This window comes from Eumetopias jubatus, unplaced genomic scaffold (genome assembly GCF_037043125.1).
Source record: "Eumetopias jubatus isolate StellerSeaLion01/CBP00866 unplaced genomic scaffold, mEumJub1_p1.0 scaffold_10, whole genome shotgun sequence".
In the NCBI taxonomy this organism is placed as follows: domain Eukaryota; kingdom Metazoa; phylum Chordata; class Mammalia; order Carnivora; family Otariidae; genus Eumetopias; species Eumetopias jubatus.
The window spans coordinates 78,606,452-78,631,520 of NW_028274816.1; the positions used below are offsets into that span (position 1 = coordinate 78,606,452).

Sequence of the window (25,069 nt, forward strand, 5' to 3'; positions counted from 1 at the left end):
ATCACCTTTTTAACGGCTTCTTGGTGGGTTTGGTTTTGTTTTGTTTTGTTTTGTTTTTTTTTTGTCGCCAGGCCCTTGGCCCGTCTGTTCCCTGGCAATTTGGCGCCTTTCTTTCCAGACGGAACTTGGAGCCCACCTTGCCCACTGCAATCCCATCCTCTAGCTCAACTGCCCCTCCTTTCAAACACCTGCTCTCAGACCCCAGCCTGGGCTCCGTCCCACCACCACCCTGCCCGCCCCGCCTGACAGGGTTAGCGAGCACCACCACAGAAAAATCACACAACTGGACATGTTTGTTCATTCAACAAGTAATTTTTAACACATCCTAGGTGTCAACACTGGGCACTGGGTACGCATTTGGGGCCGTTGCCCCTGTGGTCTCTAACCTCAGCTGGGCCCTCAATTCCTGATGAGCCTTTGTCCCTCGCCATCTTCCTGGCCACCTCCCTCACCACCTTGCAAATCTTCCTGCTTTTCACAGAGATGAGGCTGCGAGGGACGAATGATTTCAACTTCCCACCTCCTACCCACAAACATCAACATGGATCCCAATTCTCTATGCATCCAAGGTCAAGCCGCCTTCTCCCGTTCAAAGCTCATCCCTCCACCTGTGCTCAGATATCTCCCCTCCCACCTCCTCCGAGACCCCGATTCATCCCACCGCCCGCCTCTCTTCTACCTCTGCCTCTTTCCACTGGTTCTTCCTCCATGGTGCATAAACCCATGCAAGTCTCTTCCACTCGAGGAAGGAAGGAGACCAAAGAGAAGACACTCCTCCACACCCAGGTTTCTTGCACATGAAGTAAATCTCTACTCGTTTCCTCTCTACCACTTCGCTTTTAGTGCGTTGTTATTTTCAAAGTCATATATGCACATGGTGTAAGGGGTCGGACACCATCACAAGGCCCATACCCCATCCCTCTCCAACTCCCTTCTCCCCAGAGGCAGCCACCTTCACCTACTTCAGATGTTCCTTCTGGTATTGACCTCCATATTCCCAAACAACCTGCTCACTTTGCTACTTTCTGATTTTCTTCTTAAGCATCTCTGGCGTCCTGCCATACGAGGTGAAGACTGAGCTCCCTTCTGCCCCTCTCCCCCGCAGCCGAATACTTTCCCTCCTGGCATCCCATACTCCCAAGAGAATGGTATCAGTGGAGGTTAGGTCAATATTCAATATTTATACTTTCGAGTCTACACGTAAGTTATCCAGAGTCGTCCTGATGACCTTTCTCTTCCAGCGCCAGGTGGTCTTCCCTGAATCACTGTCATTTTGAGGGAACTCGGCAGAAAAATTTGCCACCTCTGGACATATCAAAATGTCTTTATTCCATCTTTGTTTTGGCTGTTCTGAGAGTCCACGTCTCCCCTAAAATCTCTTCCTCCGTGCTGTGAGGACAGAAGCTGGCCACCTAGGTAAGGACTGGATTGCCCAGAACCCCAGAGTTGGGTGAGACCATACGACTGTTTATTCAGCGGAATGTGAGTAGGAATTATCTGGGCTGCTTCCTAGTCAGACCTCTGAGCCGGGGTCTGCCTCCCCCACGTTTCCTTCTCCCCCTCACTGCCAGCTATGACCCAGGCAGGCAGCCAGCCAGTCTCTACAGGACAGACGGCACTGCCCCAGAGCAGTGTCCCTCAGAGGTTACTGTGCATTCAGATCACCTGAGGAACCTCAAACCCAGATACTGAATCAGAAGATGTGTGCGGGGCCTGCGATTCTGCAGGTCTAGCGAGCTTCTAGGTCATGTCAGTGCTGCCGACCTGCAGACCACACGTTGGAGTACAAGACCCTACAGGGTGGCAGAGCCGAGCGGCTCGTCTTGATCTCCAGCTGATCTGTACGGCTGAATTACCCACGCTGGGCTGTTTTCCGGGGGGAAAAAAATTAAGTTCTATGTTGTTGAATCGTTGCATTTTTAGCCTTCATCCTAGCACAGCCGGAGTATAAAATTCCAGATTGGAACAACTCAGTAAATAAACTTTCATTTAATCCTTATTTTCTTTTCGTTTTTTGTTTTGTTTTTTTTTTAATTTATGTATCCATTCAAGTAATCTCTACTTCCCAACATGGGGCTCAAACTCACTACCCTTCCGACTGAGCCAGCCAGGCACCCCTAATCTCTGTTTTCAATACAACTGTGCCCTGGGTGGGCCTTTCACACCAAAGACCCTCTGTTTTCCATCTTCAACAAAGAAACCTCCAGGAATCTCATGGGTTGGGATTGAGTGGTTGCAGAGATGTATGCATTAAAGGAGAAGATCTGGGGGGGGCAGGGGGGTCTAACTACTTTACATAATCCTCCTCATTTTACTATCACCTACACCCCAGTGTACATGATAGCACTAATTTAAGAGAAAATCAAGTTGCTTTTTTTTTTTAAGATTTTATTTATTTGTTTGACAGAGAGAGACACAGCGAGAGAGGGAACACAAGCAGGGGGAGTGGGAGAGGGAGAAGCAGGCTTCCCGCGGAGCAGGGAGCCCGATGTGGGACTCGATCCCAGGACCCTGGGATCATGACCTGAGCCGAAGGCAGACGCCTAAGGACTGAGCCACCTAGGCGCCCGAAATCAAGTTGCTTTTAAGCTTTCTCCACTGCTGGCTTCATTACCACTTCACTACTAAATCAGTCATCACTTACTCTTGTGTCTTCCAGCTTCTATCTAAAGTTTTGCTATTAATTCCTCTCTCTCTCTCTCTGACCCCTTAATAAAATCCCCTTGGTGTTCTTTGATCAGGATCTTCAAAAGGAGTGAAGTTAAATGCTAGGTCTCTCAAGATGAACTGAAAGTCTCCATTCATTTGCTAACCCTGTGCCAAGTAGCTTCATTCTCCATCTTCCAGGGGCTGTCCAGATTGACCTTTCCAAAAACCTGGCCATAACACACTTCTTGAAGATCCTTCAAGGGCTTTCAGAACAAGGTCCAAATTACTCAGCTTGCAAGCCTTTCCTGATCCGGCTCCCACTCCAGCCTCACCGCCGCCACGCTGCACTCGCTCGGCTCAAACTTGAATCCCTCGTGGTACTTGGGCGGCGCCAGGCACCCCCTCCCCGGCCCCACGCCCTTGCCTGCGCCGCTCCCCTTTTCCACTGCAGCCTCTCGTCCACCTGGTTAACCCGCAAGACGCGGTTCCAGCCGCGCTGCCCCCCAGAATCCTCTCTCTGGGCTCCCGCAGGTGCACCCTGCGCACGCCTCGGAGCAAACGTCGGCCTCGCTGTCACCTGAGAGCCCATCCCATTCGTGCCGCATCCCCAGACCCGGCCGAGTAACCGGCGGCCAGAAGGGGAAGGGGGCAAGGCCGAAAGGAGCCAGCTCCGGGGAACACGTTGCTAAGCCTGGGGGTCAGCGGGGCTCCCGCCCGGGAGGAACAATGTAACACTCACCGAGTCAACCTATCTCCGGGCCCCGACGGACGGCGGAGCGGGGCGGGCAGGCGGAGCACCCCAGGGCTCCCATCATCCTCACCCAGCACCAGCAGCCGCGCGGGCACTTCTCGTAGAAGGCAGCAAATCGAGCCCCCAGGAGCGTCGCGAAGGCGCGCAGGGCTCAACGACCTCGAATGCTTCACTCCCGCCTCTTACCGCAGGGGGTCGCGAGGGGGCGGCGGCGGCGCAGACCCGGGCAGGCGCTCGATACCCTGGGAGTTGTAGTTCACCAGGCCAGGCGGCGCCGAGCATCCTGGGAATTGTAGTCGCAGCTCCGAGCGCGCCCTGCGCAGGCGCAAGCCGACAGCCGCTTCCGGGCTCAAGCGTCGCGTTTCGCGGACGGAGAAAAACCCCGTGGAGTTGGGGCCGGGGCGGGGGCTCCTCGGGGGGCTCCCCAGGGCGGCGATGGCTACCTACAGCTTGGCGAACGAAAGGCTCCGCGCCCTGGAGGATATCGAACGGGAAATCGGCGCCATTCTCCAGAATGCAGGTTCGGGGCACAACCGCCGGCACCTGCGCTCGCGGCGGGGAGGGGAGGGACCCCAGGTGCCCGCGGAGGGCAGCCCCGGCCCTCTCCGGCCAGCCCCGGCCCTCTCTTCGCCCCCGCAGGTACTGTGATCCTGGAACTGTCCAAGGAAAAAACCAACGAGCGGCTCCTGGACCGGCAGGCGGCGGCCTTCACGGCCTCGGTGCAGCACGTGGAGGCGGAGCTGTCGGCTCAGATCCGCTACCTCACCCAGGTGTGTGCGGTGGGAGGTGCTGCGCCCCCACCCCGCTCTCCGCCCTAGCCTTGGCCGGCCGGGATCTTTCGGGGCGGGGCTTTGGCCTTTGGAGCGGGCGGGGACACCTTTGCAGACTCCCTCCCTTCCAGTGTCGGCTTCCCTCTCTGGAGGGAAAATATTAAAGGCGGCCTTGCCGAGTTTGCTGGCCCGCATCCCATGAGCGGCTGGACGGGGAAGTCCTGGGAAAGGACTGGTGATCAGTGCCAAAGCCACGAGACTGTGCACTCAGAACCTTGACCTGACCTCGGGGGCCTGAAGCGGCAACGCCCCGAGAAAAGGGACAGGGTTGAGAGGGTTCTCAAGTCTTTTACAACAGCACTCTTCATTAAGTTTTTACAACGTAGCAGACACTGCTTTATCTAATCCTACAACTCTAGGAGGTAGTCAGGCTTACCCACGTTTTACAGATGACGTAGACAAGTTCAGGGACTTACCTTGGGTCACCCAGCCGCCTCCCATGTGCCCGAACGGCTTCACATTCAGGGAAGAAACGAGACAAGAGACCTGATGCGCTCTGGGTTGGGGAGCTGGGTAAGGGAAGGGGTGGGTCACTGATACATCGGAATGTCCTGCAGGTGGCCACGGGGCAGCCCCATGAGGGCTCCAGCTACTCTTCGAGGAAGGACTGTCAGATGGCCCTGAAGCGAGTGGACTACGCTCGCCTCAAGCTCAGCGATGTGGCCCGAACCTGTGAGCAGTTGCTGGAAAACTAGGCCGACCAGGTAGAGGGAGAGCTTGGACGAAGGCCACCACACGGCACCCGGGACAAAACCCGGAGACCTGTAGCGTGGGAAGTCGGGGCTGCCACATAACGGCCCTGCTGGGCAGAGTATCTGAGGACAAAGGGGCAGGAGGTGGGGACGGAGACACGTGAAGATCAGGCCGGCCCGCGACGATGCCCTGGCTCTTCCAGCAGGGTGCGCCCGCAGGTGCACACCACAAACGTGCTGACAAGCTCAGACAGAGATTCAGACACCCAGCGCGCTTCCCCAAACACCCTGTGTCCCTACCACAGGCTTCTGCAGACTGGACCAATGAAGACACATTCTTCTTCATTGAAAGAGACAAAAGAAGAACTAGGGGTTTTAATGATAAAAACAACAGCAACGAAAGCAAGGAGCTCAGACTCTCACTGGAACATATGTGGGTGATACGGGGATTGAGGAAATAAAACCAAACTGCATGGTGCCTGCTGAGGAGGGAGGAAGCAGGGGGAGGGCCCAGGCCTGCAGTGGGGAGTCAGGGGAGGAACAGCCGGTGTGTGAAGACAGACTGGGACAAGGGGGCGGTGGGACCCTGAGCGGAGGGGCTGGAGCCAGGAACCATGGTAAGGGAGCAAAGGACATGAGGCCAATGTCTGCAGAAAGAAGAGTCAATAATTATAAAAATAATCTTTGTAATTAAACACATAATTTGTCTAGGGTATTACAGTAAAAGGTAGATTTCACATTACAGCATAGGAAAAAAACCCAGGAAGGGTCTACAAGAGGGCAGTGGCTGGATGTTTGTATATTAAACATCAGATAGCTATGGAGTGCCAATTATGTGCCAGAGATTATTCTGATGTATTAATCAAAGGCATATGGGGCTGAATAAATCACAGCGTCTACCCTTACGGGTTTCCCACTCTCAGCTCAGGCGTTGGAGTCTGATGCCACGGGTGTGTAAGGAAGCTGCAAATCTGGAAAAGATAAGGAAATTAAGATATCAGCTCCAAGATTAAGGAAAGTTGGGAGAATGGCTTGAACTGGGGAATTAGAACCCAAAACATCAACCATACAACCTAGTACAGAGTAGGTGCTCAGTAAAGATTGGTGAATTAAATGAATGGCCCCCACCTTCCTCCACAGGTTCATCTCCCCCTAGCCTGCTCTAGCTGCCATCTTACTATGTTGCTCCAAGCCCCGCCTGGCTCTGAAGGCCAAGCACAGGTCCCTGGCCTGTGATGGCTTCCTTCCCTCCCTTCCTATTATGTAAATGTCTCTAGCTGACTCCTCTCATGGCCTATGGTCCGCGGTGCAGACAGCCTGCTTATCTGTCTGTCTGGGGCAGGTTTCCAGCCACCTAGGAGCTAGTGGGGGCAGGATCCCTGCCAAGGAAGCTCCGAGTCCCCAGGAGAGGGGCCCAGAGGGCCAGCTTACCTGGAGACTGCTGCAGTGAATGCTTCATCCTCTTGCAGAGCACATACAGGAGGACAGTGGTGAGAATGAAGACGATGGTCAGGAGGGACACCACGGGCACCATGGCTGAGGTCCCCGCTGAAGGCCCTGGTTTTTCTTCCAGCTGCTTCTGCCTCTCCCCAGCCTCAGGCCCAGCCCCCAGACCTTGGCCCTCAGTGGATGTAGTGATTTCATTGGCGTGGGTGAGCTTTTTGTCTAAGGCCTGTTCCCCAGCTGGAAGCGTGGGCTGCACGGTAGACTGCGAGGTGGATGGCAGGTACGTCTGGGCAGGGGAGCCCATGTCTGAAGGTGCCCTTTGTGTGGGCTCAGGAACCTGGGTGCTGGGAGGAGGTAAATGTCCCCGGGGGGCTGCACTCCCAGAGTTAGCGTATCCACATTCTGGAGAGGCGAGAAATAAGGAATCAGGGCTATGAGATGAGGGGACCAAGTGAAGAAGCAGTCCAAGAAGAGGGCAGACCGCAACAGGGAAGCACTGGGAAGGGCATGCCTCCTGAACGGGGAGGTGGAGAGACCTGGGTTGGAAGCCTGGCTCTGCTACAGGGTCGCCACGTGACCGTGACCGTGACCGTGACCTTGTTCCTTGTCTCTTGACTTCCCTGGGATGCCTTTCTTCCAGCTCTAAAGCAGGGAGGATTTTCCTACCAAGGGCCACAGTAGCTAGGAGGATTAAGGGAAAGCCTGCACGTAGGTCTCTAGCCCACAGAGCAGTCTGTGCGCCACAGAAGCTACATCAGACAACTTATGCTGCGACAGGTTAGAACGTGTTTTTGTGTATTTATTTTAGAAGAAAAATACAGCCGGGCACATCAGCTTTGTGACTTCCAGATGTTATTGCTTTAGGACAAGCTGCTAGTTAAGTTTTTTAAAAGTGGCATGTGTACACATAACAATTGTATTCGTCTTATTGTATGTAAATTTTACCTCAAAAGAGGAAAAGCACAATAAAGTATTGAGCTCAATAATGCACATGCTGAAATGCTTGGGGATGAAGTGTGGTCATGCCTGCAGCTAACTTGGAAATGCATCAAAAAAATAAGGTGGGGGCACCTGGGTGGCTCTGTCGGGGAAGCTTCTGCCTTCAGCTCAGGTCCTGATCTCAGGGTCCTGAGATAGAGCCCCCTTTCGGGCTCCCTGCTCAGCTGGGAGTCTGCTCCCTCTGCACCCCCCCATGCACTCTTTCTCTCTCAAAATCTTTTAAAAACAATAAGGTGCATTGATGATGGATAGGATAGACAGATGGGCATGGCCTAAAACCAATATAGTTAACATGCTGTAAAACTTGATATTGTAAAATATAAATTACATTTGCTGTATTTTGTACCTACCACAGAAAAGATGTGAAATACAAATATACAAAAGCCAAATAACGTAGAATCTAGGTGGTGGGCCTATAGACGTTCCCTGAACAGTTCTTTCAACTTTTGTGTAAGTCTTTACATTTCCATAGTAAAATACTGGAAAACAAAAGTAGTGCCTTGCTTTCAAGAAAAATATTAAGTAAATAAGAGCACAGGAGGAACTGGCAAAAATCAGAACAGCGATGGTGAGCAACATTGGGTGAACTGGGGTCTAAGGGACTTTGGCTGACACCAGGTACAATAGGAACGCGAGGTGTCATGGGGACGGGGCAGAGGCAAAGAGGATTGTAAGGGGCAGACCCCAGGGAGGAGGGGGAAAGCGGTACCTTTGCGATCAAAGCAGCTTATCAACTGTTGAACCCACGAATCTTTGCTGCCCCCACACACACTCCGGGAGTGTAGCTGGAACCTAGGAAGGAAGAAAGTGGTCTCAGCTCTTTCCTCGTTCCAAAGATGTGAAGTCACTGCCAAGAGCCAATGAGCCCGGTCTGCCCAGACTGGGAAATTCCCAGGTAGGTGGGAAAGGGAAAGCAAGATATGGAGACACACGGGGCGAACGGAATCCTGGGAGGGGGTTAGGTTCCCACTCCCCCCCCCCCCGGGGGTTCCAGGTGGAGCAGCGAGGGTCCTGGAGGCCCCCAGAGGCGTTGCGCTCCCAGTGCTCGGTGAGACTACCTGACGTAGGAATTACAGCGATCGTAGGCTCTCAGGTGTTTTCGGAGATGTGCCATGAACTCCGCCATCGGAGGGGGGCCGGAAGGAATCGCTTTGTGGCAGTAACAACTCCCGATGGCGCTACCCTCGTTGCCATCGCCTGGGGCGGGGGGGCGGGGGGAAGACACAGGTGGTCAGCGCAGGTTCCCCGCCTAAAGGGCTCCCCGCGCTGGTACTGCGCCTCTTCCCTCGATCCCGGATCTGACCCCCGGGCCCAACCCACACATCACACCCCCAAACACGTCCTGAACACGGCCCGAACCCGGGTGTCCCCCAGCCTGTCTCCCGCCCCGGCTGCATGGGGACCCCGGTTTGCCACTCAGCACAACCCCGCGGCCCTCGGCGCCCCCGTCCCCCGCGCCGCCCCCATCCCGTCCGCGGACTCGGGGACCTGGGGGCCAGCCCGGCCCCGGACGAACCTGGCGGAGGCAGCTGCGCCAGCAGGAAGAGGAGCGCGAGGAACCCGGCGCCCCAGCGCGGGCTCATCTCGGGAGCCGGGTGGGACCGGAGCGCGGCGTCCAGCGGCTTCGTCCCGGGCCCGCGGGAATGCCGGGCAGCCGCGGCCGTCGGCGGCGAGTCCCGGCCGGGGTTGTGGGGTGGGGTGGGGGGACGCAGCACGAGCTGGCGGCGCCCTCCTCCCGCGCTCGCACCGTCCGAACCGACAGCGCGGTCAGTACTGCGGGCCCGCGCGCGTCCGCCGCCCGCCGCCGCGGGGAAAGCCCCGGAGGCGGGGCTCTGCGCCCCCGCGCCCCCGCACCCCCGCGCCCCCAGTCGGCCCCGGGCCCGCGCCGACAGGAGACGGCAGGGAAGGTCCCCGCAAAGCGAAACGCGAGCGCGCGCGACTGCTAGGCGGGCGCACGGCGCGGGCGGCGCACCGACTAACTCAGCCCGGCTCCTGGACGCCCATCCGGCCGCCCCACGTCAGGCCGCAGGGCCCGAGGACTCGCAGGCACGGCCGCACGGCTCCTTCCACCCCCTCGGCGCTTTCGCTTCCCCGCCGGGCGCCGGCGACTCGGTCACATGCCCGGTGATGTCCCCGGGGAAGTCCGCTAGGGGCCACAGAGCCGGCACGGCCCCCTCCGCGCGAGCCTCGGACGCATGGGGCGGGGCCACCCGGGCCGCGGGCCGCGGGCTCCGGCCGCCCTGACGTCACGCCCGCTCCCCCAGCCCCGAGGTATTTACCTTCGAAAAGTGGTGGCGGCTGCAGGTACCGGAGTGGTGGAGCGGCCGGGAGGGGCTGGGTCCGCGGGGGCTCCCCGCCTAACCGATCCATGCCGAGGGGATGCCCCGGCTCCGGGTCCCTCCTCCCACCCCCTACAGACGGATCCAAAATAATTCCTCCTCACCAAGCCCTTCCCCATAGGATTAGCCCTCCAAATCTAGTCACAAATCAAACCCTACTTTTGGGGGGTTGAGCCTCAGATTTTGAGGCCCAGGTACCATCTCACTCCTGACTACTCATCTTAAACCCTGCTTGCCCGCTTCCAAGCCCAGCCCCGGTTCTCACCCTGAACTCCCACCCTTAGCCCTGAAAACTTGTCTTAGCTGCTAACACTCACCCAGAGGTCCCACTGTAAGTGACCCTCAAACCCACACACCCCCCATTTGGGGACCCAGCCCCAAACCCATCCCTACCCTCTCCCTCACCATACATCCCTTCCTCTGCTCAGTCTGGGCCCAGAACCTGCGGCCCTGAAGACATGGAGTTTGTGTCTGGATACCGAGATGAGTTCCTTGATTTCGCTGCCCTCCTGTTTGGCTGGTTCCGAAAGTTCACGGCAAAGCGTGGGGCTGGGGGGGCCAGCCTTGAGGGTCACTGGCGCCAGCTGGAGGCTCAGATCAGAAGGCTGCCCCAGGACCCTGCCCTTTGGGTGCTCCACGTCTTGCCCAACCACAGTGTGGGCATCAGCCTGGGGCAAGGGGCGGAGCCAGGCCCTGGACCAGGCCTGGGGGTTGCCGGGTTCCTGGGAGATGAGCCCCCACTCCAGCTGCGAGACCTAAGCCCCTATGTCAGCTTTGTCAGCCTGGAGGAAGGGGAGGAAGCAGAGGAGGAGGAAGAGAAGGGGGACAAGGAGGGTGCAGGCGTGGAGAAGGCAGATCCAGAGGAGGGTGGGGAGCCGGCCCCCAGCAGCAGGGAGCCCCGCCAGGAAGCAAAGCCTGCAGGGGAGACGGAGGAGGCTGAGCAGGAGGCAGGAGGCGGCGAGGATGATCGCCGGGCGGACAAGGCGGACGACGAAGCGGGCCCTGAGAGGAGGAAGGGGTGGAGAAGTGGTAAGAACCCTGGGCTGGGCCTTCTGCCCTTTGGAAGACCCCCTCTACCAGGCAGCCCGGCCAGGAGTCACCAATGCTGGCCTGAAGGCCAGTCTGGCCGGGAAAGATGTTTTCATTGACCCACAATGTTTTTCGTTTTGTTGGTTTTCTTTGAGCCAACATGTATACATTGAAAGAAAAAATTCCAGAAAGTTCCAACAGCAGGTCCACACTTCTGCATGGCCATACACGCCCCGGCACTGTGCAACAGGTGTCCCGTCCGATGAGGCATTCCCTCTCTACCCGCTCCGCTCCGTTCACTTAGTTGACCCGCCTAGCCCCTGTAGGCATGATGTTCATACTCCCGACCCTGACCATCTTTGGGGCTCCCCGCCCTTGACTTGTCCCTTCTTTCCCAGAGGCTGCCCCCCTGCACCTTTCCTGCCTCCTACTGGTGACCGATGAACATGGCACCATCCTGGGCATTGACCTGCTAATGGATGGAACCCAGGGGAGTGCAGGCAAGGGCTCAGGGACCGAGAACCTGGTTCCTCGGGCCTATGCTCTCCTGTGCCACAGCATGGCCTGCCCCATGGGCTCCGGAGACCCTCGAAAGCCCCGACAGCTCACTGTGGGAGATGCCCAGCTGCATCGGTACATAAACCTGGTATCTGAGGTTGGGGAGGCCTAGGGATCTGGACTCCTGAGCCCCCCAGCCTGACAGTCTCCACCCCCCATTCAGAGACTTGGAGAGTCTGGTCCCGAGGCTGGGAGTGAAGTTAGCCAAGACGCCGATGCGGACATGGGGTCCCCGGCCAGGCTTCACATTTGCCTCCCTCCGGGCTCGAACCTGCCATGTCTGCCATAGGCACAGCTTCGAGGTGAAGCTGACACCTTGGTGAGCAGCCCGAAAGATGGAGTGAGAGGGAGGGAGTCCCCCAACACTCGGGCAAGCAGAGAAATCTGGCTGGTGGGGGTTGGGGCGCGGCAGACAGAGTGAGGGTCCGGGAAGTCGATGGGGGATAAAAAGCAAGCTGTTAGGAGCAGAGTGCACAGAAAAGCAGACCGGATGATACATGGGCAGCTGTAGGACAAAGAGCAGGCCAAGGACCTACAGAGATGAACGCTGGGTGCCCACCACCCCCTGTGACCCCAGCCCCCAGTGCAGTGCCGTCTTGTACTGTGGAGAGGCTTGTCTCAGGGCCGACTGGCGCCGATGCCCAGATGATGTGAGCCACCGATTTTGGTGCCCGAGGCTTGCAGGCTTCATGGAGCGGGCCGGGGAGCTGGCAAGTCTGCCTTTCAGCTACACCGCAGGTACCACAAGGCGATGGGGCTGGGCGCCTGGGTACAGGGTTCCGGGCCTGCAGGAGAGGTGCTCGGGGCCAGACCGCAGGAATGAGGCCCGGATGCTGGGGATTTAGGGCTGGGGGTCAGAGCCCTGGGGCTGAAGACAGGGTCTGGAGCTGAGGAGTGTGAGGAGCCTGCGCCCCGAGAGAGCTCAGGGGATTCGGGAACAGGGGTGCAGGCACTTGCTGCCCAGCTCTGCCAGTAACTGGGGACCATGAACTAATCACTTGAATTTTTAGACCCTCAGTTTCCTCATCTGTAAAATGAGTATATTAACCAATGCTAAAAGCCAGGGAACTGTTACAAGGATCCTGTGGGTTCGGTGGTACCTGCTGTACTGCAGACACCCGGGAATGTTGGTTCTCTCCAGGCCTAGAACCAGATTCAGACCCAGGGGCCTTGAGAGAAACTGAGAAGAGCTATAGTCTGGGGTCCTAGCCACCAGGCCCTCACCGCCCCCCTCCCTCCCCAGAGGTGACCAGCGAAACCTTCAACAAGGAGGCCTTTCTGGCCTCACGGGGCCTCACTCGCGGCTACTGGACCCAGCTCAGCATGCTGATTCCAGGCCCTGGCACCCCCAGGCACCCCCGGGGCAGCACGCCAGCCCTGAGCCTTCTTCTTGGTGGTTCGTGGGGTCTCTCTTCAGGCATGGGCCCCTCAGCGTAGAGGGAAGGATGGGGGAGAAAACGGTGGTCCGGGCCCCAGACAACCCCTCCACGTACACACCCAACTCCCTTACCACCACCGTGGCCATTTCAGGCCTTTCCCCAATCCTCAGAGTAGTCACCACTGCCCACCCCACTGGGAAGCCCCATCTGCAGGCAATCTCCCATTCCTCTTGCTGCAGCTCCAGGGAATACAGCTCCTTTGGAAGGAAGAAGGGGATGTGCCGGGTGGGGGGTCTCCCTGACCCCAGGATCCTCTTCTTCGTTCCCTCCTTTCAGGAGATCCCTACCAGCTTCTCCAGGGGGATGGGCCCGCCCTGATGCCTCCTGTGCCCCCAGATCCACCCAGGGGCATCTTTGGTGAGCTGGAGGGGCCCCGAGGGGGCTAGAGGTAGGGACAGGGACTGGAGGGCCAGCAGTCTGAACGGCTGAGAAAAAGGGGGCTCTTAGACTGGAAGGGGCTGCTGGGGTCCAGGCCGGGGCCAGATCCCCCAGTAACCCGCTCCCCCCAGGCTCGTGGCAGGATTACTACACGTGGAGGGGCCTCAGCTTGGACTCCCCCATGGCCGTGCTTCTCACCTACCCGCTGACCGTGTATTACATCATCACCCACCTGGTGCCCCAGTCCTGTAAGGAGAGCAGAGCGGCGGGACCGAGGGGGCAGGGAGCTGGAGGGGGAGAAGAGGAAGGCAGGCCATCTTCTTAAGCGGCTAACTTCTCCCCCAGTCCCTGAGCTCAACATCCAGAACAAGCAATCACTGAAAATTCACGTGGTGGAAGCCGGGAAGGAGTTCGACCTGGTCATGGTGTTTTGGGTGAGTCCCTCCAGGACCCGAGGTTGGGCATTTGGGTGTGGAGTTGGCCGTGGGGTGGGGCCCTGATCTGTCCTCTCTGTCCTTCAGGAGCTCCTGGTCTTGCTCCCCCACGTAGCCCTGGAGCTGCAGTTTGTGGGTGACGGCCTGCCCCCCGACAGTGACCAGCAGCATTTTACCCTGCAGAGGGTGAGGGCTGGGGTGGGGGGGGTTCCTCCTTCCTCCTGCTCTCCCCTAGCCCAGCGCCTCCCAGTGCCCTAACTTCCAGCGGTTTCTCCACTGTGCTCCTGGCTCCCCAGGATGGCCCAGAGGTGTCTGTCCGTCCTGGTTCCGGGGTATCCGCGCGGCTCAGCTCCAGCACTAAGGAGAAGGGGGGCCGCAGGGACCTGCAGATCAAGGTGTCTGCACGGCCCTACCACCTGCTCCAGGGGCCCAAACCCGACCTGGTTATCGGTAAGAGCCTGGGGTAGGAGTGTGGGGACCTGGGAGAAGGCCGAGGGCGACAGCTTCTGCCCGCTCTCCGCTCTCCCTCGGTCTGCAGGATTTAACTCCGGCTTCGGTCTCAAGGACACTTGGCTGAGCTCGCTGCCCCGGCTACAGGTGGGGGATGGGCCAAAAGTGACCTGCTCTCCCCTCCTGCTTCCCCCCACCCCCCTTCTCCGATAGCCGCTTCTTCCCACCCTCTGCTCCAGACCCGGGGCGCGCCCAGGGCCCTCCCGACCCTGTCTGTCTGTCTGTCTGCCTGCCTGCCTGCCTCGTGCCTCCCTCCCTGTCTGTCTGGGTCCCGGGTTTCCACCCCCGTCTGCGCCCCTGACGCCTGGGGAGGGGCTGGGCGGAGGCGCCGCTCCCAGAGTCAGAGGCCCGCGCCCACCGCAGTCCCTCCGAGTCCCGGCCTTCTTCACCGAGAGCAGCGAGTACGGCTGTGTGATGGACGACCAGACCATGGCGGTGGCCACGGGAGGGGGCACCAGCCCCCCGCGGCCCAACCCCTTCCGCTCCCCCTTTCGCCTGCGAGCCGCCGACAACTGCATGCCCTGGTAAGGGCCCGCGACCCCCGCGGGGTCCTCCGCCCTCCGGGAACCCCCTCCCTGCGACCCCCGCCCCCCGCGGGCCTCGACCCAGAGGGCACACGGCGGGCTGGATCCGGCTCCCGGGACCCCGCCCGCTCTCCCCTCCCCAGGGGCGTGCTCAGCCCGCGCCGCCCCGCCTCGCGGAAGCCACGCCCCTGACGGCGCCACGCCCCCTCAGGTACTGCAACGCCTTCATCTTCCACCTGGTCTACAAGCCCCCGCAGGGGAGCGGGGCCCGCCCGGCGCCCGGCCCCGCGCCCCCGGTCCCGACCCCCACCGCGCCCCCCGCCCCCGCCCGCAGGCGCCGAAGGGAGAAGAAACCCGGGCGGGGGGCCCGCCGGCGCAGGTGAGGGCTCAGGTGTGGCCGCCCAGCCCTCCCCCTCGCACGCCCGGGGAGGGAGAACCAAAACGCGCACGGCCCGGGGGAGGCGGGTTGGCGGAGCTCGCAGAGGTAAATAAAAGTATTTGTTTGAAACCACTGAGTCACGGACGCTCTGGTTACACACGCATAACCGGGTCGTTAAACGTAGAGGGAGGAAAAGGATTTCGGGGTGATTCATTTTCCTCCAGCTTCTTTCAGCCCCTCGACGGCTGTCTCCTCTTCCCTGCGGCTCCGATTCCGACCCTCCTTGGTGATCCCAAACTCCTGATGTATGTGTGTAAGTCACTGTAGGCCCCAGTAACCCTCGGGCCTGCCCCAAGGCAAGGCAAGACCCAGGAGCGGGAGAGGGGCTTCTCACTAGCTGGCAGGGGACGCACACGAGCTCCTGGGGGCGCACAGGCCTTGGTTTAGGGGCCGCGAAAGGCCCCCAGCCACCCAGCCGTGGGCCATCCTTGCCCTTTTCTCATTACTCATACGCAATGAAGAACCAGCTTGTGCTGAGTCCACTGCGAACGTTACTCAAAGCCAGTTCACGTCCACTCTCACTGCCCACTCGACGTGTCCGGCGGAGAATTCTTTCTACGACATTCCTTCCCTGCTTAGATCCCTCTGGTGACTTTCCTCCACTCTTAAAATCCCCTGAGTGTGGGCTGGGTTTAGTGACTCAGTCGTAAGTACAGAAAGGGAAGAGTAATGGAGAAACTTGGCAGACGCCACTTTGACCAAGTGATGAAGGTTAATGAGCGTAAGTCACGGGGACATCATGTGCTCCCTGACACGTTGCAGTGAGAAAGCCACATCACCTTCCTATTCCTCCCAAAAATCCATGACCTCGGTCTGACCGTGAGAAAACAGCAGACAAATCCACACTGTGGGACAGTCTACACGATGCCTGGCTGCTCTTCTTCCAAGGTGTTCCAAAGTCATCGAAGGCAAGAAAAGACCCAAGAAACTGACAGACTGGAAGGGAGTAGGGAGACGTGACATCTAACTATGATGTGGTCTCCTGGCCTGGATCCTGGGGCAGAAAAAGGACATTAGCGGAAAAACTGGAGGAGGAATCCAAATAAAATCTGTAGAGTTCAGCTAACGGTATTGTGTCGATGTTAATTTCTTCGTTTTGATAAACACGTTATATGGCTTATAGGTTCTTCTCTCCCTTTCTGTCATTCTCTTTTAGTATAAATATCTTAGCGTCGAAGTTTCCAAATACACACAAAAGCCCAGAGACTGCATCATGAATCTCTATGTACCGGTCTCTCAGCTTCAACAATTATCGACGTTTTTCTCATTTTATTATTACTTCTTGGGAATCTGTGACATAAGAAGACATGTGTATGTATTTGGTCTTGTCCACGTTCCTGGCACAAGAGCTTCTGAAACCCTTGGAATCTCCTTAGTGAAAGGAGTCTTGAGGGTTATTCATCACAAGCCCCTCCAACCATACCTGAGTTTATGCTAATGAGGTGACCCTAGGTGGACCCCCTATTGAACTTCACCATGGAGGCCGCTTGCTAGTAATAGTTTGAGTAGAGTGCTGGAATTTTCACCCCACTTTTCAACCGCCAAAGAGTGGCGAGGGGGCTGGAGACCGAGTTAACCACCAGGATTTCATCAATCATGCTTACGTAATAGAACCACAATAAAAACCCCTAACCCATGGGGTTCAGAGAGCGTCTGTGTTGGTGAGCACCCTGAGGTAGGTTCTGAGGGTGGTGCAGCTGGGGAGGGCGTGGGGGCTCCACCCCACCCCACGGCCTACCCCTTGCCCTGTGCATCTCTTCCATGTGCCTGTCCCTCAGTTGTGTCCTTTGTAGTCAGTCGGTAATAGGAAACTGTGTTCCTGAGTGCAGTGAACCATTTTAGTAAATTAGTGGACCAGCGGAGGGGGTCACAGGAACCCTCAATTTATAATCAGTCGGTCAGAAGTACTGGAGGCCTAGGACTTGTGCCTGGCATCTAAAGTGGGGGCGGCCTTCAGGGATTAAGCTCATTCTGGGTACTTAGTGTGAGACTTGACTAAAGAGTACGACATCCTGGGTGCAAAGCTGCACTGGCCAAGCAATTTCTCGCCCCACAGGCCGCTATCTGGGCAGGTGGAGAATCGGTTGGTGTGGGGAAACACACACACACACAACTTTGGTGTCAGAGTGCTGGTAGTAAAAACAGCTAATCGTTAGTGTCAGAAGTGGGCTACACTGGCCTTGGTTCACAGAAAGATGTGGTTTGGGAAGAGAAAGGAAGGGTAGGGGATGGGGAGCCTTACCTTCCTGGGTGGCCACGGGGTCACTCCCGCTGCGAACAGCAGAGGTCCTCACTCAGTTACCCAAGGTAAACCGACCAGTGGAATTTAGAATTGGACCCAACTCCCAGGGAGCTAGTTCCCTGGTTGCCTAAGGAAATGGAAACTAGTAAGAAAAATGGGAAACACACCATCCCTTGGTGATTATCTGTAATGGCTAAAATGAGATTTAAAAAGAGTTCTAGTTTGGGCTTTGGTGCTAGATGGAGCTCAGGTTTTGGTCAGCCTAAGCTTTGGCCACTAGCCTCAGAGATGGCCACAGAGCGAACAAGTGTGCTCTAGTCACCAAGAAGGCTGTCAATGTCGGGGGGGGAGTGTGCAAAACCACGGAATTACTGAAACCAGACACCAGCGGGTACAGCGTGAAAGAGTTGCCCCATTTTGTAGATTGGTATCATCAACTTCCTGGAGAACCTTTTTAAAAGTGGATTGTGAGGGCGCCTGGGTGGCTCAGTCGGTGAAGCGTCTGCCTTCGGCTCAGGCCATGATCCCAGGGTCCTGGGATCAAGTCCTACACGGGGCTCCTTGCTCAGTGGGGAGCCTGCTTTTCCCTCTGCCTCTGCCTGCCACTCCCCCTGCTTGGCTCTCTCTCTCTCTCTCTCTCTATGTATCAAATAAATAAATAAAATCTTAAAAAAAAAAGTGGATTGTGAAAGAGACTAACTTAAGGGCAATATCCTTGGCTTTAAATGCTGCAGGGTGGAATTGGGTGGACGCAGGACCCACAACTTCCTCTTAAACCACCACGGGTGGCTGCACGCAATCCAGACACGCAGGACGTTATTCTTGGGGAATAATCCTGAAGCCACCCAGTGGCCACCAGGAGTCCCCTCTTTGGCACACACTCAGGGACGGTGGAAAAGGCCTTAGTGGGAGTAACATAAAACCCTTCTCTCTCCCCTAATACTCGGGAAATTCCAAGATTTTGAGAAGCACCGTGCCAGGAACTGGGACAAAGACCAAATACATATTAGTCTATTGCAAGATCACACCCCGTGCCCCCCAGCTTCTTTCCGGAGTGTTTGAGAGCACAGTCCAGATGTTCATCATCTCACTTATGTGCATCTATAACTAACAAGGGCTCATCACAGATGTAACCACCGCGCCATTTTCGCACCCAACAAAATCAGCAAGTACTCTCTAATATCTTACAACACCCAGTTCACATTCAAATGTCTTTGATTATCTCAAAGATGGCTTTTACAGCTGAGTTGTTCCAAGAAATAAACAAGGTCCACAGGTGGCTTTGGATGTTGTTGTCCCTTCAGTCTCTTTAATCTGTAAGGGAATTCCCTCCCTTTTCTTTCTTTTTGGTTTCCATGCCCCCGGTTCGATGAGAAACAGAATCTTCGTCCTGTAGAATCTTCCTCATTCTGAATCTGGCTGATGGCTTCCTTGGGATGTTTTCTGCTGTGCTTTTTGTTTTTTGTTTTGTCTTGTTTTTTAATTTCCTCATTTATCTTCCTTCGTTCCCGTAAGCTAGTAATTAGATCTAGACAGGAAGACAGTTCTACTGTGGTCTGTGCCAACCTCCGCAGGCTGATCGCATGCCACTTCCCACCCCCTCTCTGCCCTCCAGCCAGATGCCTCTAAATAGACACTGTGCTCTCTCATCATGGAACTTCCCCATTTTCTTGCTCAACCGATGTCATCTCAGCCTATACATGACTTCCTTAGGAAATGAGAACTTCCCTGACTAACTGGTAAGGGTAGACAACCCCCCCCCCCCGCCACCCCGCCGCAAAGTTCTCAGAGCGCCCTGTATATCTCCTAAGACCATAAAAGGGAAGCCCAGGTCCCTGGTGAATTGAGGGGAAAGAAAACTTTTTACCACTCCCTTGGCCAGAAAAGAACCTTTCCCTGGATTCTGGCATCTACTGCATAAAAAGTAGGAAAGGATATGGTTATCTCTGAACGGCAGGATTACTGAGGATTTGCTTGCTCTTCTGGTTTATCTGTGTTGGTCATTTTTCTTCCATGAGTACACAGTACTTGTGTAATAAAAATGTTTAATTTACAAATCGCTGCCTTTAATAATTCACTCACTAAACACTGAGTGAATGCAAGCAAGGCTTTGTGTGGTACTTGAGAGATGTGATGGGGGAAAACAGACAGTGTCCCTGCCCCTGTGAAACTTATGGTCAGTGGCAGGTCCGTAAACCGTGGCCTCTAGCCCGACCCAGCCCTCCACCTGCTTTTGGATGAGCAGCAAGCTGAAAAACCAAAAGAAGAAAAAGATTCTGTGATGTGAAAATTATATGAAATTCAAATTGCAGTGTCCATCAATTTATATCAAAAGAGACCCCACAGCTATTTATTTATGTGTTGTCTGGGGCGACTTTCAGGATACAAACAGCAGGGTTTTGGATAATATACTTGCGACAGAAACCATATAGCCCTACAGAGCCTAAAATATCCTCTAACAGGCTCTTCGCAGAAGAAGTACTCTGACCTCTGGCTAGGGCAAGATTTTCTTGAACCTTTTTTACAGATTTTATCTTATTTATTTGAGAGAGAGCATGAGCAGGAGGAGCAGCAGAGGGAGAGGGAGAAGCAGACTCCCCCCTGAGCAGGGAGCCCAGTGGGATGCAGGGCTTGATGCCAGGACCCGGAGATCGTGACCTGACCTGAATGAGCTGAAGGCAGACGCTTAACCCACTGAGCCACCCAGGCGCCCCAGGGCAAGATTTTAAAAAACACAGGGGAGCCTGGCTGGCTCAGTCGGAAGAGCACATGACTCTTGGTCTCAGGGTCGTTAGTTCGAGGCCCCCACGTTGGGCATAGAGATTACATAAATAGATAAGTAAACTTAAAAGAGAAAATTTTCGGGGCACCTGGGTGGCTCAGCTGGTTAAGCATCTGCCTTCGGCTCAGGTCATGATCTCAGGGTCCTGGGATCAAGCCCTGCATTGGACCCCTGCTCAGTGGTGAGCCTGCTTCTTCCTCTCCCACTCCCCCTGCTTGTGCTCTCTCTCCTCTCTCCCTCTCTGACAAATAAATAAGTAAAATCTTAAAAAAAAGATATTCAAAATGCAGATTTATGAGATTTTGTGTAGGTTATAAAGTCAATTTGGTGGGCCTCAAACAGCATTTTTTTTTTAATGAAATAGAATAGAATAAAACTATTAGGTGTATCACGTGTCGTGAGAGTGCATATTATTTTGCGAGACATTTGCTTCACTTACATCTCCCATATATGTTCAATGTGCGTGCGTGTGCTGCATCACGATATGAAATGTGTTCTTTACTGTAGACCATGGTCAAACATCTGAAAGTCACAGGCTTGGAGGGAGGCCTGGAAGACACGGAGAAGTCACCAGGAAGTTCTAGTACAGTGTGACTGGTGTGATAATGAAAAGTTCCAGACTCAGAGACACGGAGGAGGCACTCAAAACAGCCTTGAGGTATCAGGGAAGGCGTCCTGGAAGAAATGACATCTAAGCAGTAACCTGAAGGACAAGTAGGAGTTAGCCAGGTAAAGAAGAGAAAAGTTGGTAATAGCATGTGCAAAGGCCCTGGGGCAAAAGTAAGTAAGGGGTTTGGGAGAAACTACAAGGAGTTCAGTACTATTAGAGTTTAGAATGAGATAAGGCTTTTTTATCCCCATCCCCTCTCTATCATGTCACACCTCCATTTTCCCTGAGTGCCAGTTGCCTTATTATTTATTTACATTATTTATTTATTTACAATTTATCCTTCAACACACTTGAAAAAGTAAATTCCACGAAAGGGAAGACCGGTCTGTCTTCTTTAGAACCATGCCCTCGCACCATGCCCAGGACAGACTGGCCACTCAGCATTTACTAAAGGAATTTTAGGAAGAGATCCCTCCCTGCTGTACTGGGGGGAAAGTGGACCCTGAAGGGTAAGGCTTGTCTACTTGTTCCACCAATAGCTGGAGGTAGGCCATGAGTCCTGGATTTAGACAGACCTGGTTTTAACCCAGGCAGATTCAGACCAGAAGCCTGGAGAATCTCTTCTGAGAGCCATGCTCTGTTGGGCTGGCACAGAAAGCGCAAAGTGCAAATATGCACACAGGGCTTACTTGTGTCTGAGTGTTTTCTGAGCACTTTATTTACACGTATGAATAAATGTAATCTTCGTCACAAACCAGTAGGTATTGTTAGTATCCCCCATTTTACAGATGAGGAGACTGAGGCAGGGGGAGGTCGTCACTTAACCCCGGTGAAGCAGGGTAACCTGGAAACAAATCAGGGGACCCACCTCTTGAATATGGGCTTTGAACCACTACCCCAAACTGCTTCTTGGAAAACCACACAACTTCCCAGAACAGACAGGAATGGCTTACGTATGAGAGCCCTTTTCTCCTTCATGATTGGCCACGCAAAGAATCACCAACACTTCTGCCAGTTTTTCTTTGAACTACATGGGGGGATTTCTGGGAGGCTCCCGGAGTTGGATGGGTGAGCTCCCCTGGAAAGATCGCCACCCCCACTGGGCACTGCCCGCCTCGCTGAGACAGCGGGATGTGGAATGGAATGCAACGAGAGCCAAGCCTTAGGAGGGAGTGCTTATACTGATGACAAATATAAGCCCCTTATATTGATTACAAATGATAAGGTATCGATAACATTTTATATTGATTACATGTTGGATACATTAGGTTAAATAAAATACCTTCTTAGGGGCCCCTGGCTGGCTCCGTCAGAGGACCCTGTGACTCTTGATCTTGGCGTCGTGAGTTCGAGGCACACGGTGGGTGTAGAGCTTACATTAAAAAAATAAGTAAGAACAAAATACCCTCTTAAAATTAAAAAAAAAAAAAAGGTTTAGGTAAGGATCAGATGCCTGAGTTCAAATCCAGGCTCCCCACTTCCTAGCTTAGGATCTTGGGCAAGTTACCCACCCTCTCTGTGCCTGGTTCCCCGCCTGCCAAAGGGGGACAGTAACGGGACAGTCTCGTGCATGTAAGTGCCGAGAAGGGTCTTCAGCATAGAGAGGATTCGGTAGATGCTGTGTGTTGCCATCATTACTATAGCAACGTGCCGGGAGAGACCAAGCCCGAGACAGCGAACCCCCCACCCTTCAGAAGGATAGCATGCCTCCTAGCTATGGTCCACATGGGCCAGGGCATCCGTCGTCCCCTGGGCTTATCCCCGAGTGACGATCTCCTACCCTCCCCCAACCCTGCCCCAAACCATCCGACTCCGCCTCTGCCCTCTTGCTCTCATGGAAACTTGGCTTTGCTCCGAAGCAACTCTTGGAGGAGACTGTTGTGGTCTCTCCCACATTCCACATATTCTGAGGTGAGGCAGGTGTCTTTCCTCCTCCCTGCTCTGGCTTCCAAAAAATGTCCCTTCCCTTCAAAACCCCGGGCTCTTTGAAGCACACACCAGCAGGCTGAATGGCATCCATCACCCTCCTGCTTGCAAGCATCTTTCGGCGTCTACGCACTTGGTGGAGGCCTCAAGCATTTGGCTGATGTTCACTTCTCCACCGTGAGGCAAGTCGTCATCTGTGTGGACTAAGACAGCCGCCTCTGCAATCCGCCCGGCATCCAGTGGAAGTGCCCTCGTCGAGGTAATCTCGCCAGACCCCAGTGGTCGGTTCTCTCCGTCTCGGGAGCATCTAACAGAGCTGCCCTCCCTGAAACACGGCCTGGGCCTCCAGGACTCACGCTGTCCCGGCCCTCCTCCCCCCTTGCCTGGACACCCTGTGCTGGCCCCTCCTCCCCTTGCCCATCTCTGAGCCTCTCTCCTCTTTTCTCGACTCCCCTCCCTCTCCCAGCCCTGCCCCACTCCTGCTCCCCCCTGCTTCCTCACTTTGATAAATGGCCCCCTCATCCCTTCACCAGGTCCAAATCTTGGGGTCAGCTCCCCCTCCACCTCTTCAGCTCGGACCACTCCACCTCCCTGCCGCGCCTGCCACGGGCCATGCTGGTCTCCACAGGGCCTTTGCACATGCTGCTCTCTGCACCACAACACTCTGCTTCCCCAACCCCCCTTCTTTCCTGGCCACCGCCGCTGCGGAGAGGCCTTCCCTGGCCTCCCTAGCGGAAGTCGTCCTCAACGGCTGTTACTCTAGCTCCTAAACTCATTCTATTTTTCTTTGTAACTCATCGCTATCTGGAGTTGTGCGTTTATCGGCTGATGCGCTCACTGCTTACCTCTCCCAGCTGAACCCCTAGCATATTCAACAATGCCTAGTGTAAAGTAAGTACTCCGGACCTCTTTGTTGTGAAGGGAAAAAGGAGAGACGGGAGAAAGAGAGAAATATTACACGGGTACATGAAAGGCCCCAGAAAGCTGGTTTGGGATAAAGCCAGCTTAACTCTCGGCCCATCCCCTTTGCAAACTGCATCAGTCCCATTGGTGAGGCGACACGGTGATTACAAGTGTGAGAATCAGAGTCTGACAGGCCCGAGTGCAAGTCCCAGCTTGACTGCTTCCTGGTGTGTGGTCTTAGGCAAGTTACTCAGTCTCTCTGAGCCACATACACTCATTCTGCCCATATTTGCTGAGTGCCTACTTTACAACAGAAGCACCATGCCGTGCTTATCATGAGGATTATGTAAGATAAAGTATGACCTGTCTCTGGCGCCAAGCCTGACTACTCATTAGTACTCAGTCATCTGGTGTTATCAATGCTTCGGGTTTTGCCGTGGCCTATTCTCCTTGTTTGTTTATAGTCATCTGAAGTTTACAATTTGGATTTTCCCATTGATCAAAAACTTATTTAGGACAGGGGCACCTGGCTGGCTCCGTCAGAATAGCAAGGGACTCTTGATCTCGAAGTCGTGGGTTCGAGCATCGCGTTCAGTGTAGGGATAATTAAAAAAAAATAAAAACTTTAAAAAAATTTATTTAGGACAGTTTTGGGGTTCCTCAGGGTTGGGTTTTGTTACCTAAACATTGGGAGGTTTCCGGTTTATTGCCTCGTGGTCAGAGAATGTGGCCAGTACAATTTCAGGTTTGAGGAATTTGGTATTTCTTTCAGAGCCTGATATTTGATCCATATTTGTGACTGTTTCCTGGGCATCAGAGAGGGTGTATTTTCCATTTCTGAGATACAAAGGTCAATAAATATCATCTGACTCAAGCTCCAGGATGATGACTTCATGTTCACTGCTGTATTTCTGGGATCTAGCAATAGGCCTGGGGCACATCATACAGGTTCAATAAATATTTGTTGAATGAGTGGCTAATTAATCAATCAACCTTATCATCACTTAGATTCTCCATACCTTTGTACCTTTGCGTATTTTTTCCTACTTCATCTGCCAAAGGCGGGTGAGTTATGTTACAGTTGCCCATACTGTTATATTTCTGACAACTTCTCAGTTTATTGCTAACTATGTGGGCTTTATATATTTTCACACAATATAACCTCGTGCCTGTAGGTTTACGGATGTTACATAACAATTGTAAATATATGCCCATACCAACATAAAATGACCCTTTAACAAAACACGATCTGTACCATACGGTTTAATTCTGTTACGTATTTACTATTTCCAAGGAACAACACAATAATAAAAAAAATTTAATTTTTAAATGAAAAAATAAAAATAAAAAAAAACCAACACAATAACAAAATCCAAAAGGCAGAAAAGTGCCTTTTCCCGGACACCAAGAGGAAGTCCCCTCCCCCTCTTGTGTCCCATCACCCTGCCCCTCCCCCGAGGCCAACGCCACTAACACAATTTTGCCTATTAGCTTCATTTGAAAACACTAATGTTTTTCATGAAGGAGTTCAAAATACTTACACGAATTGTTATGTGTTTCACATAATGAGTCACCTTATTTTATGCTTT

At 54.6% G+C, this 25,069-nt stretch overlaps 3 protein-coding genes across 7 annotated transcripts; 2 read left to right on the forward strand and 1 right to left on the reverse strand.

Annotated features, from left to right (window-relative positions):
- Window positions 1-3,739: 3,739 nt before the first annotated feature.
- On the forward strand, window positions 3,740-7,354 carry MED11 (mediator complex subunit 11). Its single transcript, XM_028124965.2, has 3 exons — window positions 3,740-3,920; window positions 4,040-4,170; window positions 4,788-7,354. Exons 1-3 carry the CDS (start codon window positions 3,836-3,838, stop codon window positions 4,923-4,925), a joined length of 354 nt encoding a protein of 117 aa, XP_027980766.2. The 5' UTR covers window positions 3,740-3,835; the 3' UTR covers window positions 4,926-7,354.
- On the reverse strand, window positions 5,268-9,526 carry CXCL16 (C-X-C motif chemokine ligand 16). 3 transcript variants are annotated; one of them, XM_028124964.2, is made up of 6 exons: window positions 8,884-9,520; window positions 8,426-8,564; window positions 8,077-8,159; window positions 6,354-6,770; window positions 5,829-5,893; window positions 5,268-5,569 (listed from the first exon to the last, which is right to left on the reverse strand). In XM_028124964.2, the coding sequence occupies exons 1-5, from the start codon at window positions 8,948-8,950 to the stop codon at window positions 5,847-5,849; spliced, it is 753 nt and encodes a 250-aa protein (XP_027980765.1). In that variant the 5' UTR covers window positions 8,951-9,520; the 3' UTR covers window positions 5,268-5,569; window positions 5,829-5,846. The 3 variants fall into 3 exon arrangements, with proteins under 3 accessions (XP_027980765.1, XP_027980764.1, XP_087884153.1); XM_028124963.2 differs by lacking the exon at window positions 5,268-5,569 and having other exon boundaries at window positions 5,592-5,893; window positions 8,884-9,518; XM_088028027.1 differs by lacking the exon at window positions 5,268-5,569 and having other exon boundaries at window positions 5,592-6,770; window positions 8,884-9,526.
- Window positions 9,527-9,538: 12 nt separating this feature from the next.
- ZMYND15 (zinc finger MYND-type containing 15) lies at window positions 9,539-14,961 on the forward strand. 3 transcript variants are annotated; one of them, XM_028124962.2, is made up of 13 exons: window positions 9,539-10,735; window positions 11,134-11,368; window positions 11,457-11,612; window positions 11,871-12,031; window positions 12,537-12,689; window positions 13,009-13,089; window positions 13,242-13,358; window positions 13,456-13,544; window positions 13,632-13,730; window positions 13,841-14,007; window positions 14,048-14,141; window positions 14,418-14,578; window positions 14,790-14,961. In XM_028124962.2, exons 1-13 carry the CDS (start codon window positions 10,165-10,167, stop codon window positions 14,959-14,961), a joined length of 2,256 nt encoding a protein of 751 aa, XP_027980763.1. In that variant the 5' UTR covers window positions 9,539-10,164. The 3 variants fall into 3 exon arrangements, with proteins under 3 accessions (XP_027980763.1, XP_027980762.1, XP_087884152.1); XM_028124961.2 differs by having other exon boundaries at window positions 13,841-13,994; window positions 14,083-14,141; XM_088028026.1 differs by lacking the exon at window positions 13,242-13,358 and having other exon boundaries at window positions 13,841-13,994; window positions 14,083-14,141.
- Window positions 14,962-25,069: the final 10,108 nt, after the last annotated feature.

Bases quoted from the DNA above. Each gene is read 5' to 3' on its own strand.
- MED11 (XM_028124965.2), top strand. From the start codon at position 3,836: ATGGCTACCTACAGCTTGGCGAACGAAAGGCTCCGCGCCCTGGAGGAT. The intron at 3,921-4,039 runs GTTCGGGGCACA...TCGCCCCCGCAG, and splicing joins CGCCATTCTCCAGAATGCAG to GTACTGTGATCCTGGAACTG. The intron at 4,171-4,787 runs GTGTGTGCGGTG...AATGTCCTGCAG, and splicing joins AGATCCGCTACCTCACCCAG to GTGGCCACGGGGCAGCCCCA.
- CXCL16 (XM_088028027.1), bottom strand. From the start codon at position 8,950: ATGAGCCCGCGCTGGGGCGCCGGGTTCCTCGCGCTCCTCTTCCTGCTG. The intron at 8,160-8,425 runs GTAGTCTCACCG...CTTCCTTCCTAG, and splicing joins CGCTGTAATTCCTACGTCAG to GTTCCAGCTACACTCCCGGA. The intron at 6,771-8,076 runs GTACCGCTTTCC...TCGCCTCTCCAG, and splicing joins AAGCTGCTTTGATCGCAAAG to AATGTGGATACGCTAACTCT.
- ZMYND15 (XM_028124962.2), top strand. From the start codon at position 10,165: ATGGAGTTTGTGTCTGGATACCGAGATGAGTTCCTTGATTTCGCTGCC. The intron at 13,090-13,241 runs GTGAGCTGGAGG...CGCTCCCCCCAG, and splicing joins TCCACCCAGGGGCATCTTTG to GCTCGTGGCAGGATTACTAC. The intron at 13,545-13,631 runs GTGAGTCCCTCC...TCTGTCCTTCAG, and splicing joins ACCTGGTCATGGTGTTTTGG to GAGCTCCTGGTCTTGCTCCC.